The sequence below is a fragment of the Aristolochia californica genome, unplaced genomic scaffold, assembly GCF_029961685.1.
Source record: "Aristolochia californica isolate CCGP_79_NKW_82.1479 unplaced genomic scaffold, dmAriCali1.0.hap1 SCAF_1, whole genome shotgun sequence".
Taxonomy (NCBI): domain Eukaryota; kingdom Viridiplantae; phylum Streptophyta; class Magnoliopsida; order Piperales; family Aristolochiaceae; genus Aristolochia; species Aristolochia californica.
Genome location: NW_027181770.1, coordinates 9,191,300 through 9,212,946, shown reverse-complemented (window position 1 = coordinate 9,212,946; position 21,647 = coordinate 9,191,300). Strand labels below are relative to the sequence as shown.

At 37.9% G+C, this 21,647-nt stretch overlaps 2 protein-coding genes across 2 annotated transcripts; one reads left to right on the top strand and one right to left on the bottom strand.

The window, feature by feature from the left end:
- Window positions 1–64: 64 nt before the first annotated feature.
- On the bottom strand, window positions 65–1,794 carry LOC137945844 (probable peroxidase 26). The gene is made up of 5 exons (XM_068791904.1): window positions 1,583–1,794; window positions 1,293–1,476; window positions 863–1,042; window positions 590–749; window positions 65–486 (listed from the first exon to the last, which is right to left on the bottom strand). Exons 1-5 carry the CDS (start codon window positions 1,792–1,794, stop codon window positions 65–67), a joined length of 1,158 nt encoding a protein of 385 aa, XP_068648005.1.
- Window positions 1,795–3,160: 1,366 nt separating this feature from the next.
- LOC137958766 (uncharacterized) lies at window positions 3,161–15,808 on the top strand. Its single transcript, XM_068805895.1, has 7 exons — window positions 3,161–3,740; window positions 6,073–6,172; window positions 8,868–8,927; window positions 9,148–9,262; window positions 14,703–14,785; window positions 15,202–15,263; window positions 15,352–15,808. The coding sequence occupies exons 1-7, from the start codon at window positions 3,535–3,537 to the stop codon at window positions 15,461–15,463; spliced, it is 738 nt and encodes a 245-aa protein (XP_068661996.1). The 5' UTR covers window positions 3,161–3,534; the 3' UTR covers window positions 15,464–15,808.
- Window positions 15,809–21,647: the final 5,839 nt, after the last annotated feature.

The window sequence follows — 21,647 nt, the reverse complement described above, 5'->3', positions numbered from 1 at the left end:
AAATTCTCGTTGATGTGTAAACCGACACAGGCTGGAAGGGCCTCCATAAGCTTTCTTTTCTACTTCAAGCGCGGATTGTCCTACAGTCTAGACGGATCTCCCCTTGCTTCCCAGTCAAGACGCCGAGGTTACCCATCCGACTAATCGCCAAGGCAAACGCCCTCCGGAAATCTTCAAACCCAGCAGAGAATTCTTCAGCAATAGCCAACGTGTCTTCGCCGAATCGAAGCTGCTGGTCAATCCCCAGAACGGCAGTCTTGTTCTGCACGTTAGAGTAGAAGGAGTTCTGGAACTCGTACCTGTTGCCGGAGCTGGGGTTCAGAAACACCGAGGGGTCATAACGGCCGACTCTCTTTTCCGGGCACTGTTCCCTGAGTTCTTTTAAGAAGGAGGGTTTGATCGTTGGGTCCGGCTTTCCCGTGCCGTTAAAGTTGTACAGGCGGTCCCTAATGTGGCGACATCTCGTTTTGCCCATAGTGTGAGCTCCTGTATTCATTCAGGATCAAATACTTGCATTAATGCATGCATGGGATCACGGATCAGAAGATCAAGAGAAGATGTTCATAGAATTAAATGCTTGTTTACGTACCCAAAAGAGTAGCAAAGTCCAAGACGTTGAGGCCTTTCGATTTGAAGTAGGCGAGGCCTTCTTGCCAAGTGATCGAAGGAGGCGGAAGGTCTACAGATTTGCTGCTCGAAATCGTACCGTCTCTTCTCCCCGTGAAGACAGGGTAAGCTGGTGCTCCCGCCTGTAATTAATTTATATATCAACAAATAATTAGATATTACTCTGAAGCATCAATGTCTAGCATCAGAATTCAGATGCATGATAAATTTGTTCATGGACGTATAAAAGACTTACGAAAGCAAGGGCGTCTCTGGTGGCGAGGTGGAGGATGTCGGCACAAGAGACCACACCAGGGCATCTTGATTCTAAAACCTTCTTGATATTGTCGATGAGAACGAACCCTCTCAGCCCTAGATTCTGTGGCGCCGTCTTCTCCGACTCTGGTCCGTCCAAGAGGATCGATGCATCGCAGCCCTAGACATGATCAACATAACATGCATGGTGGTAACAAACATCAGTTGGTGTGACAGATGACTGCACTATCCCTGCTCCCATGCAAGAAATTAATTTCCTTTAAACACGCAAGTTAACTCGGCGTAGAAGGCATGCAGAACGACAATGAGGAGAAATTTAAGTGGAGAAGATTTTAAAAGTAGTGAGAAGATGCAAAGGGAAAGAGATCAGTGTGATGGAGTAAAGAGATGAGAGTTAGGCGATTACTAACCGTGACGAAGCAATCAGCGTAGAGGAGACGAAGGAGAGCGGCAGTGATGGAGGGATCGTTATCCCAGACGAGCTTCACTTGGTGCTTGACGAACTCCTCTGCGTACTCGCACGTCTTGTTGATTTTGTAAAAATGGAGAACCGTTTTCGCTGGAGGCAGAGTCACAGCCGGCGATCCATTGTCGCTGTGGGCGAAAACCAGGAATAGAGCCAGAGCAACCAAAAGAAGAGGGGTCTTCCTCTCCTCCATTAATTGGGCCTGTAATCTCTCGTCTTCTCTGTGATTATCACTATTCCAGCCTCACCTGCTGCTTTGGTTGAAGAGAAGAAACCTTTATATAGGGTCCTGAGATTGCTTTACGTGCTTCCTCTCTGTGAATAAGCGGCAATTTGCAGAATTGTTTTGATTTGTTTATAGGGTGATCCGCCTTCCTCTCATGTGCTCCTCCAGATGCCAAGGTCTTGACATTCTCCCTCCATGACCAGGTGACGTACGTAGTCATTCAAGACCGCTAAACAATGGTGACACTGTTTCGTGAGAGTGGGGCAAAACTGATAGAGATGAGGCCTACCTCGAATCAGGAACGGAGCAGTAAGAGAAGGAAGAGGCACGTCACGTGAGGATCCGCTTGAAGAAGAATAACACTCCATGGGACGACACATGGTGCTTTGGTTCCATGAATTACAACAGAAGATGGCCCTGCATGGTGGTCGAAAAGCTCGTAAACACGTTTGGGCCTTTAAAAACCTTTGTTGAAGGACCATGATGTGAAGGATTGGCAAATTAAGCTTCAACAGATGTTACTGAAGCATCAAGCAGGGCCTTTGCATTGACTTCCAGAGCATAACGTAAACCTTAAGTTTTGGACCTTAACTTTGGCCCAACTTTATATGAATTGACTCGTCCAATTTGCCAGTTAGATACTGGTTAAGAGCCAGATAATAACGTTTTTCACCAACCTTAAAAAAAAGGGTTTAAGACATATCGCCTGATGCTTAAAGGCAGATCCTCCACATCATCCAATAATACTTTAATGGACCTGCATGTACCCACCTTGAATTAGGGTTTATTTATATAGTATCTTAATTATAATGTAAATTTAAATTTTTTTTATAGATTTTATATCATTTTAAATTCATTATATTCATCCCCTATTTGTAAAATTGAAACATATCCCTATGAAAAAACCCTACATATGTTTTTATAGAGATAACCCTACCTTGCTTAGGGGTGGTACCAAGCCAAATCAGCTTGCAAACTGTTCCAACGGTTCTGATCGAAAAAAAGGCTCGTTACTTATAATAAAGCAAGTTCAAGATTTTTCAAGTTCGACTTATTTTCTCGTGAGCTGACTCGTTAGAATAATATATTTTTTTATAAAAATACCCGTTACTCTAATTGTTCTTGTCATTAGTTGGTTGATAATTTTTCTTATTTACTTCAAACCTAAAAAACGGTCGATGGTTCAACCCTTTTGGGTCTCTTAACATTTAGTGTTATTATTTTTCAATGGAATAAATAATATTGATGGAGGTGTTTACTCTATTAAATTAATTATTATATATTAATATTTTATTTATTTATTTTTATACTTATTTATTTTAAATATAGATCGGAGTTCAAAGTCGATTAAAATTTTTGAGAACTAGAATTCGTTTTCAATTTTAGACTCAAAGTTTGAGTTTGAGTTGAAGCGAAACTCGAACGTTCTGAGCTTTGCCGTGATCCTTACCAGCCTATTGTTAGCCGAATCCGGTAAAGAGACGGGTATTTTGGGCATTTCAGTTACGCACAGAATTCCAGTCTAAAAAAGCGGCCTTTTAAGAGAATCTTTTTCGTGAAAAACTCTACCCGTCGTCGAACACAAGTTGCAGAACAAAATAAAAAACAAAGGAATACAAGAAAACAAAAAGAGAGGCGAAAGAAAACCTTCTCTCTTCGAAGTCTCCCACTCCGTACATTTCTCTTGCCTTGGGTACTCCTTCGTTCCCCGTTTCTTTTTTCTGTTCACCCTTTTGAACTTCTAAAGGAACTCCCAACCAATCACGAAATAACTGTTTTTATTCTTTCAATGATTGAATCTTTGTCAAATCTGAGAGCTCCCTTCAGTCTCACAGACACTCCAAAGTCTCCAATTCAATTTCCCGGGCTTTTTCTCTCTCATATTTTCATGGCTGCTAGACTAGAATTGACCGGAAAAGGCGATATTTTGTGAGATTCTTGCTCTCCTCTCTCCGCTTTCATGGCTGCCAGTGCAAACCCTTCTAACAGTCAGGACGGGGCCCACGCTCCTTCCTCTTTCAATGGTGTTCTTGCCAACAATAACAACGCCAATTCTGGAACCGCAGTGGATAGTTCGGGACCTGCTCAGGCGTTGAAGCATAACCCGGGTCTCTCTGTGGAGTGGTCAGCTGAGGAGCAGTCAATTTTGGAAGACGGATTGAACAAGTGAGTCTTCTTTGTATCATCTAGGCTAGGATTTTTTCATGCGTATTTTTTTGTTTTGTATACATTTTTAGTATGATGTGTTTTGCTTTTGCGGCGTTGGATGTTTTAGTTGTCTTCTTCTATTTTATATTGGCTCTCTTACTTGTCTTCTATTCGAACCTTTATGGATGTTTCATTAACGAAAGATATTGCCATAGTGGGTTTCAAGCTTCCTTGGGTTCTTGCAAATACTGCGATTTTTTTCCCGCGTCGTTACTTTATTTTTAAAAAATTGTTTTTTAACTTTAGTGTTTGACCGAATTCTTGTTGTTTATGAGGGCTCGTGTATATTTTTATATGTTTTTTGGTTCAAGCTAGTTGCAAAATTTGGTTTGCTGCAGTAGTAAATTTCAATTTTTTCCGCTTTATGAGCTTATCTTTTACCAATTTTATATTTGGGTTCATTGAGTATATAATCTTATCTGTTGCTTATGACTTTCTTACCTGCTTTTCTTACTCCGGAGTGCACATTTGGCTTGCTCCTAGCTTCCTTCTAGCTTCCTTCCTGGTTGTTTGAGATCTTTGCCAGGTTTTCTTTTTAGTTTGGAATATTATCTTTTTCTGTTCGAACGACTATCCTATATTTCCTTTTCATTTTGTGGTTTATTTCTGTTGTACTCTCATATTGCTTGAGTGTTTAGTTTTCCCCTTAGCAATTTGATATTCAATGCGATTATTTTTAAATGGCCGTTCTCAGGGCTGGCTGTCTAATTTCATTATGAATTCTTCTTTTGCATGTATTAGGATTTCAACTTTTAATCTTCTTAGGTAGTATTTGAGTTTCATTCTGTACTTTTTGACTTGGACATTGGGCCACAATTTAAGGCTAATTGAGGCCACATTGGCCAGCAACTGGAGTAGCCAAGCAAACTGTAGTTTGGGCTGCTGTTTTCCTCTCTAATCTTTGTCTCTCTTTTACTTTTGCTACTTATAAAATTCTGCCTATTGTCCGTAACAGAAAATTACAGTTCTGTTAGGAGGTGTACATGCCATGTTTACTTTTAACTAAAAATTTGATGGAATAGTAACACTTCCTCACACATTTAACTGTACTACTCCATTTTCAAAAAAATGAAAAATAAAAAGATAAAAACCTGGAACTACTCAAACACATGGCAAACTAGAGGAAGAAATTTCATCTTTCATCAAATAGTCTGAGAAATGAGTCTAAATGGTCTCTGTATCACCAGTTGTCTCATTACAGCGTCCAAACAAAAAATAAAGACCTTTTGTGAACCACCATTCTTTTGTTTGGTATGGTTTGAGGTCCTACCAGCTACACTTTTAAGTTGGCTTTGTTGAGCAGTGTAGAACTAGTTCATTATGTGAACCAGCTCACTAGTACTCTAGCTATTACTAGGAAATGCTGGTCTGATGGGATCCAAAAGACTTCTACTCTGAAGCATCACTGGTGCTGTTGGGATGTCACTGCTGTTTTTCACGACCATTTTGAGGGCTCCCTGGTGGGACTTAAACCCAAGACCTCACACTAGAAACCCCGCCATGTGACCACTAAGCCAAAGGCTCAATTGCCTTCCTTTAGTTGATAAATTGAGATAATAAGGGAAAAGACATGGGAAAAGTTATTTTGTTGTGCCAGAATGGCCTGTGGAAAACAGGGAAGAATGTTTTGTTCTTTGGGATGATCTGTCAATGTCCATTACATAGGCATAGGTGGAGGTTTTGGATCCTTCAATTAAACATATTCAAACTCACATTTATTGTCTGCCATTGATTGGTTGAGTTTCCACACTGGATTTCACACATGAATCTTATTTTACATAATATTCACATAAAAGAAAGATATCCAAATCCACATTATTGTTAGCCACTGATTGATTGAGTTTCCATACTGGGTTTCACACGGGAATCTTATTTTACATTCTAACATTTACATAGAAGACTCTTAGGGAAAAGAAAAAGCGAACACCAGGGCATCTGTCAAGACCTGATCTATTTTTGCCAATTTAGGTTTAATCAACTAAGTTTCCATTTGAATTGATAAGATTGGTGGTTCCCAAAGTCTGGTTCACAATATTTATTTTATTTGCTGTCCACGCAGCAAAAGAGGGAACAAAAGGCACTTCATTTGTTTTCTTTATTATGTATCTGGAAATTGTCGTTTGGTTTCCTGACCTATTAAAATGATGTTGGATGACTTAATAATAAATATTTTATAGTTTTCGTTTGCTATGCAGTTGCAGAAAGCAGTTTGTGTTAGTTGCCAGTTCTATTCGAAAACCATAGCAGAATTGCTTTTTATTCTTATGATTTTTTTATATAAATTTTGTAGGTATGCATCAGAGTCAACCATTGTTCGCTATGCCAAAATTGCTATGCAGTTGCATGATAAGACAGTCCGAGATGTTGCTCTGAGGTGCAGATGGATGAATGTAAGTATTATAGGCTTTTCCACTTTCCAACTTTTTTAAAGATAAAACAATTTGAGGTTTTTTACAGCCCAACATTTTTAGGGTACTTTTTCTTCAGAAAATAACAGTAAAAAGTAAAAGATTAGTAAAAAATTTCACTTTTTCATATTTTTAATTGAATAAAAAGGAAAAGCAGAACAACATCTAGAGCTGGAGCACCTAAACCTAGGAACTCATATCCCTCGAACAGCTTACAATTATGTGTGGTCTTTAGACTTGGCTTGCAACCCTATTACCTAGTCCTAAGTGGATGAGGCATCAGTCACATAACCGGCCGAACTTGATGCGGGATGAGGCACGATTTTAATTGTCGTAACTGAATGTCGGTTACTTTCTGGAATTAGGAAGGGAAAGGAAGAATAGAGAGGAAGAAAGGAGAATTTGGAATGAGAAATAGGAGAATTGAGAAGAGTAATTTAGGAGAAGAAGAATAGAGAAGAAAGAAGAAGGGGAAGAAGAAGAAGAAGAAAGGGGAGGGAGAGAGAGAGAGACCAGAAACAAGGAGATTTTATTAATTCATCTTCAAAGCTACTTTAAACATCCTGTTACAGCCTATAAATAACTAAAATTGAAATTTATTTTTCCCCTTGGAACTTAGGGAAACACAAAGGATGGTGGTTCCACAGGGGAACCTGGTTTGGTGCTTGCCAGGAAAACGGCAACTGGATTGGCGTTGATGGAGGTTTCGGCTGATGGTAGCAATGACAATAACAACGATTTTGGCGACAATTTGCTGTCTGTCTTGTCTGGATGAATGAGAGTTTGAAGACTTGCTAGGGAGTCGCTAAAGGTCCTGTGATGGTAGACGATGTCAGACGACAATGGGTGGTACCAGTTTCTGCTAGTGGGAGGCTTTGTTGTTCGGTCGGAGGTTCGCATGGGAGATCGGTGACGAAAAGTGATTTGTAGCGTCAATAGGGGTCAATGGTTCTAATGGTGGGCTTGGGGACATGATTGTGTTATGATATGGTGCTTGGGCATTGCATAGTTGTCGGCGGGTGGTGGATTTGTATGCCATCGTTAGAAGTTATGTGGGAAGAGAGAGGGGGGGGGGGGGGGGGGTACTATTAGCCGATGGCGTCAGAAGTGTCGAATCTGAATTGGAACGACGAAGGCTGGAATCTCAATGATGAGTATTGGGTCGTCGATGCGGAACAATTGCTCGTAGGTGGATCTTCACTCTGATACCAAATTGATGTGGGATGATGTGCGATTTTAATTGTCGTATCTGAATGTCGGTTAATTGCTGGAATTAGGGAAAGGAAGGAAGAAAATAGAGAGGAAGAAAGGAGAATTTGGAATAATAAATAGAGAATTGAGAAGAAAGAAGAAGAAGGGGAAAGGAAGGAGGGGAAGAAGACGAAGAAAGGGGAGAGATAGAGGCAGAGACCATAAACTAGGAGATTTTATTAATTCATCATTAAAGCTGTTTTCAACATCTTGGCCTATAAATAACTAAAATTAAAATTTAAAATTCAAAATAGACAAGATTATTATCTGGTCAAATCCATTAAAATAAGGAAAGATAAACTAAAAATAATATTAAAATTTAAAATTCAAAATAGATAAGATCACTATCTTATCAAATCCAATAAAATAAAAATAAATAAATAAATGATTTCAATCATAATTGGCAGGTCCGTTGGGCCCCGATGGGTATACTGGCATTCTCACCAAAACCTTTCCATTTTTTTTTAATCTAATTTTCTCATAGGAACAAAAGTACTGGTAATTCATGTTGGGCTTTTCATTTTCCTGCACACAAAAATTATTATGAACTTACATTATCTCCTGAAGTGCATGTAATTTTCTCTAGTTTGCAGAACATTCTTAATAGCTTATTTAGGTGACATTATAAGCTAAAAAAAAGTCTAAATTGTACATGTTGTCATAGGTTGAAGAAAAGACTTCGGAAGTGGTCTTTAGATTGCACATAACTTTTGATACCCTGAGTGAGGGGCAAAGTAATGGAATTTTCTGGTCTTATATTTCAGCTTGTTTGATTGATCTGATGAGCTGCACAGGGCGATTCACACTTATCATTGTTTTTCTTTACAACAAAGGTTTAAACACTTTTCTTATAGAAAGTATTGAGAAACTTTTTGGGAATTGGGAAGTAAGCAATTGAATTGTGTTTTGACAGTTGGTCGAAAGCCCAGAGAAGGTAGAATTTTTGAAGTTTTTCCACAGAAGCTGTGAACTCAGCTGCTGGGGTTTTCTGATCTAAAGCATATCAAGTAACTCAAATGCCTAATTAGAATTTCAAAAAGCTGCAAAACGGAGGCATAATGGGGCCCCATAAACATTCATTGTCACTTCTTTAAAAACTCTTCAGAGTTTTAGAGGCGTTGCACTTGATCAATTTTAGAACTTCTGGTAGACAAGGATTAATGTGTCCAGTGAAAGTATTTGCATACTGAATAATTGTGTAAATGTGATTTTGGAATTTATTGTCCTGCTAGCCTGCAGTCATCACTTAATATTTAAGCAGATGTAATATGAGATTTTTGAGTTACTGCCAACTAAAATGCATTTGGAAGCTGATTAGTACCCTGAGTATCTTTTATTTCAAACATAACTATAAGCTGTTCGCAATATGATGGCTGAAAAAGTGACTTTGTTTCAAGGAGTTTCACTTAACATATTATTTCTGCAGAAGAAAGAGATTGGGAAGCGAAGGAAAGATGATAATGTGAGGAAAAATAAAGAAAAGAAGGTCAGTTATTCCTGATATCTTGGTGGGTTGCAGGGTTTTAGTACTTACAGCAGATGTCCTTAAATCTGTATTTTGCATCTTATTATTAGAAACAAAAAAATGTTAATTTTCAGTGTTTTCCTGTTTTTGTCTCATTCTTTCTTGCCGCGTTCGTCTTGGCTTATTTGATATCCTTTGTTCTTCAAATAGAGATTTGACTATGTATTGTGTGATTTCTCAGGAAAAAATTACAGATCTATCTTCAAAACCGTCTTCTCACTTGGCGGTGAGACCCAATGCCCCTCCATACTCTATGCCAATGCCCCTAATGGATGATGATGAAATTTCATACAAAGGTTTGCTTCTTATTTACCTGCGTGTATTGCTTAAGATACTTGCTGTTTTCAAATGTTGATATTTTAATATATATGATTTTCTGAGTGTCTTATCTATAGCTACTAGATTGGGGGGTGAGAAGAGTGGGGAAGTGGGCAAAAAGCAAATCACAAGAAACATGAAATGGGTAGAGAAGTAGGCAGTATTTTGAAAAAACTTGATGACATGTTGGGAAAGAACGAGAGACCTTTTGACAAACCTCTATAAAACATTAAGAAAAGATGGTTACTAAACCTTCTAATTTCCAAAATCTATAAGAATTATGAGGGGACCACAATGGAAATATTTGAGGAGCCCTTAGGAAACTAAATTTTCTGCTCTTATAAAGGAAACTTTTAGTAAATTGGAGTCGATAGGAAGGAAAACAATAACTTAGCTCCTATTAGTGCACAACAAATGTTGGGAGGGATGGTGAAGTCCCCAAGGAAAATGCTAAAAAAATATTATACATGAAAGTTTATGCGAAATCTACATTACCTAGAAAATTGCCTTGTTGAATGCAAAAAAAGAGAGTAGAATTGTACTTAAGGGTGTGAAGTTTCACTTTCTTTAAAGAAAGTTTAAGTGAGATGAGGTGGTACAATGTCACCTTGACCTCAACCTTAGATTTATGTTAGTATGTTTTTTTTTTTAAAAAGTGCAACAGGAAGAGTGGCGGAGAGTATAGCTTTGGTGATTTCTCCATGCACTAAGCCTTGTGAAAAATATGAAAAATCTAGAAAAAAAGAGAGAGAAAGAAGAGAGAAAAAGAGGCACAAGCTCTGGATGAGCTATGTTGAGGGTTGTGCGCGATGCCCAATGCTATCTATTAGGTTTTAAGTTATAAATTACAGAAATAACAAAAATGCCCTTCTTACATAGAAAACACTTATTCCCTTATAATTCCCATTCTACTCTTCCTATGAATATAAAAATTTGTACTCAGACTAAATCAAACATGTTGAACAAGATATTGCCATGATATAAAATATCATTTTTCTTCTTTGGATACCAAAGTTGTTTCTGCCCTCCCAATTCTATTGAAAGTAGTGGGTCTTGCAAAGTTTTATTATGTTGAAATGCCCCTCTTACATAGAAAACGCTTATTCCCTTATAACTCCCAAAGTTGTACTCTGACTAAATCAAACATGCTATTTTATATTTTTGTGCCTTAGCTATCAAACTCCCCACCTAGGTCATCAAGAAACTTCGCCGCCAGTAGTTGTTTCTATTGTTTTCGTAATTCCTACTCATCTGTAGTGAATGGATGATATGCATTAATTTTCCCTCAAATGCACTGTAATATTGTACAATCTTGTTATCCTGTTTCAAACCAAAGAAATTGGTGTACAATTCATAAACTCTGGATAAATTGCTCTCTTGAGCATACACATACTCCAAAGAAACCCACATAGCCTTTGCTATTTCACGATGTATCACTTGATTCCTTAATGCTGAATCAATACTATTGACAATCCAAGTCATAACTTGGTTGTCTTCAACTTCCCAATCAACAATCATTGGGATTGGAGGATCATCTTTGATGTACTTTGTCCTCCTTCCCTTCAAGAACATTCTAATTGACATGGCCCAATTAAGATAACTATCAACTTCTCAGATGTCATAAACACTACATCTTTGCCATCAGATCCACCCCTATTGCTAGATGGTACATAAAATTCACCCAAATCAGCCATAGATTAAGTATAGAGTCACCCAAAATATTTAATTTATGCTTAAATTAACACCATATATCAAATAGATAGAAGATCCTTCAAGAATAGGCCACAATTAGGGCTGATGTCAGCATGCAAACTGATAAGGCTGGCACAGGGATAATTGACACACATCTCAAGATCTCTAAAACAAAAGCCTCTTTTTGTCAATCAAAGCATGAATAATCCTTTAAATGATGAAAGAACTAGTAACCCTAAGGTTATGGTAGAAGAAAAGAGAGAAAAGGAGATTTGGAAAATCTTGATGTTGTGAAGACGTCAAGATAAGGAGGAGGTTTTCTGGCTAAGATGTACTCCCAGCAACAATTATTGCTCTGACACCATGTGAAAAGTATGAAAAATCTAGAGAGAGAGAAAGGAGGAGAGAGAGAGAGAGAGAGAGAGAGGAGAGAAAAAAGAGGCACAAGCTCTGAATGAGCTGCGGTGGGGGTTGTGCACGACCACCAATGCTGTTTATTAGGTTTTGTCTTAAATTACAGAAATGTCAAAAATGCCCCTTTTACATAGAAAACACTTATTCACTTATAACTCCCATTCTACTCTTCCTATAAATATAAAAATTTGTACACTGACTAAATCAAACATGTTGAACAATAGTGCCATAATATAAAATATTTGATCATGTAAAATGGCCAAAATACCCTTGAGCTGATTTTCTCACAAACCTCCCCTTAAATAATTTCTTAATTGGGGGTTTGTTTATTTTCTATTATGTTGAAGTCATTTCATATGTCAAATCCCAACAATATTTTTAGTACTGTACCTGTCTTACCTGGTTTCATGACTAAACCATCCCTTAAACAGTATTTGGATGGAAATACCCTTGGCACCTATATTTTTATTTCTTCACCACTGTTTGTCAACTTTGCAGTTATTAAAAAATGTTCAAGTATGTGATTATCTTTAAATTTCATTTTGTGAAAGAATTCCCGGATCAACTTGTTGTTTCTTGAACATAATTGAAATTTTTGTGACACATTTTCACATGTCCACGTTTCTAGAAGATTTTATGATATGTTTTTAGTCCGTTTCCAAGGTGTTTATTTTTGTTGCAAGAAAGTCTTTTTCTGTTTCAAGAAAGGTTGTGGATGCGTTTCAAGATATGTTTTAGTGTTTTTCAGTAAACATCCCCCATGTGGTTCTTGAAACAGTTTTGGAAAATGGTTTCCTGTTTGAAGAGGCTTTGCCATATTTCTTAGGTTTTCTTATAATGTTATGTTTCCATTTGTGGGGAGTGGTACCGTGGCCTTTCAGGGCCTGGCAGCCTGGCTGTGCCCAGAAAGTTCATGGGTGCGGTTCCATTGATTGAACCAGCCCGACTAGTAAACTTTTTGACCGATCACTTTTACTTTTCTGAAACACTATTTCCCTTATACTTTTCCCACTGACACATCTTAATTGGACTTTATACCAAAATATAGGAGCTATTATTACGGACTTACATTATCTCTTTTCGTCAACATGACTTCAATAGTATTGATTCCTTCAAAACTGTTGAAGGATATAGAAGCGTCACCACTACTCAAAATTGAAATTGAAGAAGTCAAGTCGTGGTCCATCCCAAAATAACTACCAAGTTAGGAGCCTAATCAGCTCAAGATCGTTTAAACCCATTGCTAGTGTCAGACTATTCAGCCACAACCAATTGGTTTTACAGTCTCAAATAACTGGCTTGAGGCATGCACACATGTATGACCCAAGTCTTACAAGATCGTTTTACATCCACTGGCTTGATTCAAGTCTTTCTTCCAATACCCTTCCTCACATTTAGGCCTAAAGAGACAACTTGTCCTGAAATGTAGAGAATGTTCAGGTAGATTTGGGCTTGCATTGCTTTGTCAAGAAGTAAAAGTCAACTTCCGGTCCATCCAACAATGATTAGCCAAGTTAGGAAGTCACTTCCAAAATAAGCTAATGTGGGACAATTTACCCATTGCCAATTAGTTTTACTCCCCCAAACAACTAACTTGAGATATGTGTATATAAAAGCACTTGACATTGTGAGGCCCTTGAGACAAGGGTTTTTACTATCCTACAGAGGAAAATTTTCTTTTTACTTTTTTCCTTTTATTTTCTCTCTTTGTTATTCTTTTCATTGTGGTTTTGAGAATGGGTAGTGCTTGAGAAGTTTGCCCTATGAGTGGTGAAGAAGTAAAAGGTTTGTTCTTTTAGAAAGCAAAGGTTCAAGTAAAGTGATACTGGTTCTTTATATTTGGAGAGGCCCAAAATAGTCTACTTTCTCCTCTCAAGAAAATACAAAGAGGAGAAGCTGAGAATTTAGGGAACTTAAGTTCCCTACAAGATGTTGAAGAACTTTTTGCAATAGAGTGGAAACTTGGTTCAACATTTAATGAGAAGAAGTCACTTTTTAGCTGATGATTTATTTAATCCACCATGTCATGCTAGAGCCATAACACGGATCAAAGGTGTACACATGTTTTATGAAGCCAGCTTATGTGATCTTGTGGATTGAGCTTTGCCTTTTCATTTCATTGCCACATCTTTTTTTTTTGGGTGGGGGAGGTTGTCTAGAAATAATTCCATTATTTTTATAGTGGAAAAACCACTGAGATTGAACCTATGCGTCTTTGTTATATTTCTCACATCAACTGGCCCAATACCTGTTCTCTGAAAACATTTTTGTGAGCTGAATAAGAGAGCTATCACCCACAAATAACATATGCAAATTTTGTGCTTGTCTGGGGAGAAGCAATGTGTGTATCATTTAGTCTGCCAAAAATACAGGGTCCCACCTGTTTGCTCAGTATGGAATCAAATTGCTTCAATAGCTCTGTCCACCTTAACGGAATGGTCGCCACCCTCTACTTTCTACACAAGCAAGTCTTTCAGAAACATAGGACTCTCTGAAATTAGCTATTTAGTTGGAGCATAAAAAGCAAGATTTCAAGGAAACTTGTCTACATATTGTGAAAGCAATTTTTTTTTCTGGGAATGTACCTTTAATGGGCTTTAACATAATTCAACACCAAAAATTTGAGTCAGAGTTATTCAAACTGAGAGAGCACCTTCCAGCTGAGCTATCAACCCTCTAGATTGATGACCTCTCTTTGACACTCATAAACTAGCCGTTGTCCTTTTGGAAGTTCTGCCATGTTTCTATTTCACCCTCGTAACACACGAGCTCTCAGTCTCCTTCAGTGATAATTTGTTAACCCGCTGGTGAAGCTTTCAAGCCTGTCTTCTTTTTTCAATATATGTTCCTAAAGAGACATGTGTAGTTTATGCATATGACATTTGTGTGGGCAAAGTGGATCCATTAGATGATACTTCATGGACTAGGTTCTGAGTCTGGACAGCTCTATGTATAATACGTGCAGCTTGTGTTGAGTGTGGTTGGTCATTTGTTTCAAGCATCTTTCATGATGACACTGAGGCCCTCAATTTGTGTTTCATTATCTGCAACTCATGGCTTTATCATGTCCACTTTGACAAATCATCTAGTCACTTCAATATCTCCTCACTTGTGCAGATTTCTATCTCGTATGATACAACTCCTATGATAATTGCTGTTTTGTGTTTATTTTCTTCTTCACCACTGTCTCTGGTTCATTTTTTACTTTAAAAGCATTTGTTTATTAATGCATTATATATGTTCTTTGCTACTTTGTGTGTAATTACTCAAAATACATACTTTTTTGAGTAACATTCTATCTGCCATTTGCAGCAATTGGTGGTCCAACTGGACAATTGCTTGAACAAAATGCACAAGTCTTCAATCAGATTTCTGCAAATCTTGCAAACATGCAGGTAAAACTTTGATTACATTTAATTTCCCTCTCTTTCAGTTTTTCTATTAATAAAGTCGAAAAGAATACAATTCGTTGGCAAATATTTTGTAATTAAAAATTAAAACCCAATGCTTACAATAAAAAACTAGTCAATTACCAGTGGTAAGACTGAGAGAATGGATAACAAATAGGCAGGAACCTTTTCATATCATTTTAGACTTCTGTTTTGAATGGACCATGAGCAAGAGTTGTTGAGAGGTAGTGCTGCACATCGTGGCGTTGAACTTGCTTTCTGTCTCATCATTTGAGTTTTATGTTACTTTTCTGAAATCTTTGTGGCGTTGTACACTTGATTGATGCTATTTCAGTAACTTGCTGTGACTTTTTGCTTCTGATCTTGCATTGCAATAGGCAAACTAATATGTTTTTATGCAGATACATGAAAACATCAATCTCTTCTGCCAAACTCGTGATAATATTCTCACCATCCTAAATGAGTATGGCTCCCTACCGAAAATTCCCTGTTTTTGTATTCTATACACCACCTTTTCCATTTATGGATTACTGATGACAGTTCCTTTGCAGTCTGAATGACATGCCTGGAATAATGAAGCAGATGCCACCACTCCCTGTGAAGGTCAATGAAGACCTGGCAAACTCCATCCTTCCTAGGTCCTCTATACCCATGCAATCCTGAACTTAATCCGAGAGCTCCTCCTGGGCGCGTGGCCACTCAGTGCCGACAAATGCTCACTTGAAATCAGGAAGAACAAATAAAATTTGTCGATAAAATTAACAACCAGGTTTTTTTCGTGATCAACCCGGAATAATTAGATCTTCAGCTCCCCGTTTTGGTCGGTTGCATCATGTGCATCAGTTGGCCTAATTTGTTACATTAAATACATATTGATGACCTGGTTTGTGCAGTATAGAAAGTGACTCTAGGATCAGTATTTTTTTTTTTTTTTTAGTGGAAAGATTTCTGATGTAGCTGTTAGTGTAAGGTGACAGATAATTTCATTAATCTGACAGAAACAATTTGTTTAAAGTGTTTTCTGTATGCAATCTGTTTTTTTTCTTCTTTTCTTTATTTTCTAGAAGAAGATGCCTCTAAATTAGACAAAAGGACTGTACAAGATAATAGTTGAGAAAAAGGGTGCCCTGAAACATGTTCAAAAGGGTTTGAGAATCAAACCTCAATAATTGCTTCTGGAACAGTCAACAACGAATATGAAAAGATAATGAGGGGCAGTAAACTATATTTACTCGACATGAAGAGTCCAAAACAAAGTGGCCAAGCTAAATGAGACGTGAGAAGGTGATTCGACAAGCATCATATAGAGAATGGCAGACCAAATGTTTAATCTTGACGGCAGTGGCTTAAATCAGTGCTTGAGACGGCCTAAAACATTGTTATGAACAATTTTCTTATATTAATAGGGTTATAAATGGGTAAAAATTGGAATGGGCAAGAGAATGTGACTATTAGCTGGAAAAAGTCCTCTTTAACTGCACTCATTTTAACATAGACTATTACAGCATCTTGTTTCTACTACTGACAATACTACAAGTCGTTCTGATGAGAAAAAGGCTACAGGTCGTCTTCCTTCAACTACTTATCGTGTTCATATAGAAGAAGCCTCTCCTCCTACGTGTCGTTCACTCACTCTGAATTAGACACATAAGGATATACCAGATTAATTTGGAATCTTCTTTCCTTTTCTATTTCATCTCACTTGCTGTGTTGCACAATTGTAATTGGTTATGTTATTTTTTCTTGTTAGTATTGGGGTGTCAGATTCTGTTATGGAGGTACTATCACTGCTATATATATTTTGGTTCTTTGTACAGTTTTAATTCATTAGATTCATAGTGAATATAGGAGAAATTCATTTTCCATCGTTTCTTTTCCTTTATCTTACATGGTATCAGAGCACAGACTCACTTTCTGTTTTTGATTTCCCTTTATTCCTTTCCTACAATGGAAAAACAAGAAGAGATTCCTAAGAACCCCCCCTTCATTTCTCAATTTCAAGGACCCAAATAACCCATACAGAGTTGATAGTGGAGATCATACCACCATTGCGCTTGTTACTGATCTTCTTACATCAGAGAACTATGTGACTTGGTCTCGAACTATGCGTAGAGCACTCAAAGCAAGAAACAAATTGGGTTTTATTAATGGCAGCCTTTGCAAACCTGCTTCATCTAAGGATCCCATATTCAATGCATGGGAACGATGCAACGATATAGTCGTGACTTGGATTCAGAATTCCATCAACACCACCATGAAGTTGAGTGTGGCTTTTGTGGACGATGCTCGTGATATCTGGAATGAACTCAGCGATCGATTCACTCAACAAAATGGTCCTCACATATTTTCATTGAAGAGAAACTTGGCAAGTCTTCAACAAGAACAAGATCCTGTGAGCATATACTATGGTAAGCTCAAGACCCCATGGTATGAACTCGCTGTGTATGATCCAATGCCTGCTTGCACTTGTGGACAACTGAATATCCTGAATGATAGGTATCAAAGAGATAATGTCATTCAATTTCTTATGGGACTGGATGACAAGTATTCTAATGTTAGAGATCAAACTATGATGTCAGACCCTATACCTCCTGTTAATAAGGTTTTCTCCCTTATACAGCAACAAGAACAACATCACAAGATCATATATGTTTTCCCAAATCTGGAGACTATGGCTTTAGTCACAAACACATCCTATAATTCTTTCCAAACCAATACCAAATCATCTGCTACTACTAGGAGAGAGGCTATATTGCACCCATTGCCACATACAAGGACATACCCTTGAAACTTGTTTTAAAGTAGGGAATGCACAAGTACCTAGTTGTACCCATTGTAAGCAAACTGGTCATATAGTTGAAAGGTGTTATAAATTGCACGGATACCCTCCAGGCCACTGACAATTCTTTTACAACTCTCTTAGTATATGTTGATGATATTTTGGTGGCCACTAATTCTCTTGATTCTATAGCTACACTCAAGGATTTTCTCAATGATAATTTCAAGATCAAAGATCTTGGTCCTCTTCAGTTTTTCCTTGGTATTGGGGTGGCCAGAACTTCCAAAGGGATTCATATTTCTCAACGCAAGTATGCATTAGAGATACTTGCAGATTTTGGCACTTTGGGATCTAAACCAATCAAGGTTCCAATGGACCAAAATTTAAAGCTTAGCAAAGATTTTGGCCTTGAATTGTAGGACCCCACTTATCGAAGGCTGGTTCGAAGGCTTCTATACTTGACCATAACTCTTCTTGATCTCAGCTTTTCAGTTCACACACTCGGCCAATTTATGTCCAAGCCAACTACTGCACATATGGCTGCTGCTCATAAGGTTTTGAGGTACCTTAAGGTAGCTCCTGGTCAAAAACTTTTTCTTGCTGCTCATTCATCACTGTAGTTAGTTGCATACTGTGACTCTGACTGGGCTTCTTGCCCTGACACCCGTCGGTCAGTAATAGGCTACTGCATTCTACTTGGCAATTCACTTATTTCATGGAAATCTAAAAAGCAAACGGTAGTTTCAAGGTCTTCAGCAGAAGCCGAGAACAAGTCCATGGCAGCAACATGTGCTGAAATCACTTGGCTCAAGTTTCTACTTGCAGATCTTCAAGTTTCTCATCCTCAAACTGCTCATCTTTTCTGTGATAATCAGACAGCCATTCACATTGCTGCAAATCCAATTTCTCACGAGCATACAAAACATATCGAGTTAGATTGCCATCTAACTCGAGATAAAATCATGGATGGTTCCATTTCTAGCTCTCATGTTCCTAGCCACTTACAACTTGCTGATCTCCTCACCAAGGCTCTACCCTTCTACAACCCTTCAATCCCACTTGCTCAAAATGAGAATAGTAAACTTCTATTCTCCATCTTGTGGGTGGGGGATTACGACATCCTGTTTCTACTACTGACAATGCTACAAGTCATTCTAATGAGACAAAGGCTATATGTCGTCTTCTTTCAACTACTTGTCGTGTTCATATAGAAGAAGCCTCTCCTCCTACGTGTCGTTCACTCACTCTGAATCAGACGCATAAGGATAGACCAAATTAATTTGAAATCTTCTTTCCTTTTCTATTTTATCTCACTTGCTGTGCTTTGCAATTGTAATTGGTTCTGTTATTTTTTCTTGTTAGTATTGGGGTGTCAGATTTTGTTATGGAGGTATTGTCACTACTGTATATATTTTGGTTCTTTGTACAGTTTTAATTCATTTGATTCATAGTGAATATAGGAGAAATTCTTTTTCCAGTGTTTCTTTTCCTTTATCTTACATAGACCCCATGATTGATCCAATATGAAAAATCATTTAGTGAGAAAAGGTTATCTCAGCTATCTGATTATGATCAAGTCATTGAACACAATCGGATAACTGAGATAACCGTTGATCATGATCAGACAGCTGAGATAGCCGTTTCGCACCTAATGACTTTCGTATTGGATCAACACTCACTTAGACCCAACTTTAATAAACTTGCAAGTCATCCTCCTCATGAGCTGGATAGAGGAGCCCCCTGCCAGTGGTAGCCGGATTATCAGATCCAAAGTCAATGGTAGCTATAATAAGGTCCATTAAGGAAGCAAATGCTTTCATTTCTTTGTTGCTACCGGACCCACTAGTGAGGTGGAAGTGTAAAATGCCGAAATATAAAATGTTTTTTGATAATCTAAAATTTCAATTATACGATTACGAGAGTTGGGATTAACAAAAGCCCATTTTTTTGGACAACTTTTCTAACTTGTAAATCCCTCATACTTGATTTTTCTTTAATTATGCAACCTTTGCGCCTGCATATTATTTGAATTATTTTACTATTTATTGATTGATATTGTGAGATTTGGATAAATCCAGTCTAAATCTCAAGTAGTTCTTTGTAAGGTAGATGGTGAGTATTTTGTTGCTTTGTTTCACTTTCATGGATGCCTCAGGAAACACATTTTACTTCATCATTGGCCACAAAAGGGTTTTGATTTCTTACTGTGCAGGATATCATGCCTGAATCATAGGTGTAACATAAGACTTGTTGAGGATTCTATGCCTGCATTAGAGGTAGAAGATTGTGCCTTAATCTAAGACATAATTGAGAGGAAATCACTCTGTAAATTGACAAGAATTCACTCTGTAAATTGTAAGAAATTACTTTGTAAAATTCCATTGTAATCTAAATGAAATTGTATAACTTAAATATGAATACTCACCATAAATTAAGTGGTGATTAAAGATTGAATCAATCTTTACATGGTATCAAGAGTCCTCGTCTATCCCTTCGTCTTCCCTTCCAATGGCCGCCAAATCCTTTCTTTAACTTCTTCCCTTTCATATTCTAATCTATATGATTACCATTAAACTCTCTTCCACAACCTATCGTCTATGGAAAAACCAACTTCTTCTCATTCTTGAGAGCCAAATTCTCCTTGATTATGTGGACGAAACCCTAGTGCCACCACCTCAGTTTGTCGCTGCTGATTCTCACACCCCTACTGCCAAATATTTGGCATGGAGAACTATCGATCAATGCCTTCTCAACCTCCTCCTTTCCTTCCTCACGGAGGAGGCGATGGCCAAAGTTATTGGCCTCTCCACTACACGTGAGGTCTGGCTCACGTTGGAAAATTCCTTCAGCTACCGGTCGAAGGCTATCCGTCTCAAGGACGACCTCCAATAGTTGAAGCGTGGCACCCAATCTGTTGCCACCTATACCCGCGTCTTCAAGGGTCTTTGTGATCAACTTTATGCGATCGATAGACCTGTTGACGACACTGATAAACATCACTGGTTTATCCATGGACTCGGAGCCGATTTCTCCACCTTCTCCACCACACAAATGGCACGCCTCTCCTGTGCTTCTCCGACCTCGTCTCCAAAGCCAAGAGCTTTGACCTGTCGACCCAACTTGACTCTGGTCGAACCAATGGTTCTTCTTGTCATTATGCCAATCGAGGCCGAACCCATTTTGGTCAAGGACGCCACCCTCCTCGCTGCCATATATGTCATCTTGACAGTTATTATGCTGATTGCTGTGTTGAATTTATGGAAAAGAGAAAAAAACTTCATTGACTTTATGTAATATGAATACATGAACCCCTATTTATAATAGAGGAAAGTAGTAGAGTCCAATTACAATTAAACTACTCTTGTCCCAATTACATTCAAATTTTAACACTTAAATATAAGTTCTAGTATAATTAAATAACTCAACATAAATAGAAGACTAACATAACTAAAACACCTTTAAACTAAGACTATTCTGTGAGCCTCCAGTAAAAATCCATCATAGTAATCTGTGAGACTTCTTACTGTGAAAGTCCTGTAAGAGCCTTACATATCTTCTCCTCAACGGTCCCCTCAAACTCGGAGGTAATGACAGTGATCCCATATTGAACCAAATAATATAGATATAGTAATAAGCTCCTCCATCACGGTGTCCCAACACTAGGCACCGACTCTCAAAGGTAGAAATGGGTGATAAAATATAAGTCAAAACCAAACTCAAAGGATTTCGAATAAATATAGTGATAATAATCACTAAAGTGGGTAATGCTTGTCATTCACAAGACAAGGATAAAAAAACGACAAGTACCAATAAAAAGTCTCAATGGACTTAAAAACACCCATATAAATAAAAGGGACCAACCAAAACAATGCTCCAATAGGGTTGGCCAATAGGGGTAAGTGAGAGTCAAATAAAAGGATGGTAGGAGTCAAATAAAAGGATGGTAGGAGGAAGTTTGTCAAATAACCAATGGGTAATGGGTAATGAGGAAGATACGATCGTAAGGCCACCATGTGATTTATTTTTTTAAGAAACTCAAATTTTGCATCAGACGAACCAATGGCAACA

Bases quoted from the DNA above. Each gene is read 5' to 3' on its own strand.
- LOC137958766 (XM_068805895.1), top strand. From the start codon at position 3,535: ATGGCTGCCAGTGCAAACCCTTCTAACAGTCAGGACGGGGCCCACGCT. The intron at 6,173-8,867 runs GTAAGTATTATA...TTATTTCTGCAG, and splicing joins TGAGGTGCAGATGGATGAAT to AAGAAAGAGATTGGGAAGCG. The intron at 8,928-9,147 runs GTCAGTTATTCC...GTGATTTCTCAG, and splicing joins GGAAAAATAAAGAAAAGAAG to GAAAAAATTACAGATCTATC.
- LOC137945844 (XM_068791904.1), bottom strand. From the start codon at position 1,794: ATGACTACGTACGTCACCTGGTCATGGAGGGAGAATGTCAAGACCTTG. The intron at 1,477-1,582 runs GTGATAATCACA...TTTCGCCCACAG, and splicing joins CAGCAGGTGAGGCTGGAATA to CGACAATGGATCGCCGGCTG. The intron at 487-589 runs GTACGTAAACAA...GAATGAATACAG, and splicing joins GGACTTTGCTACTCTTTTGG to GAGCTCACACTATGGGCAAA.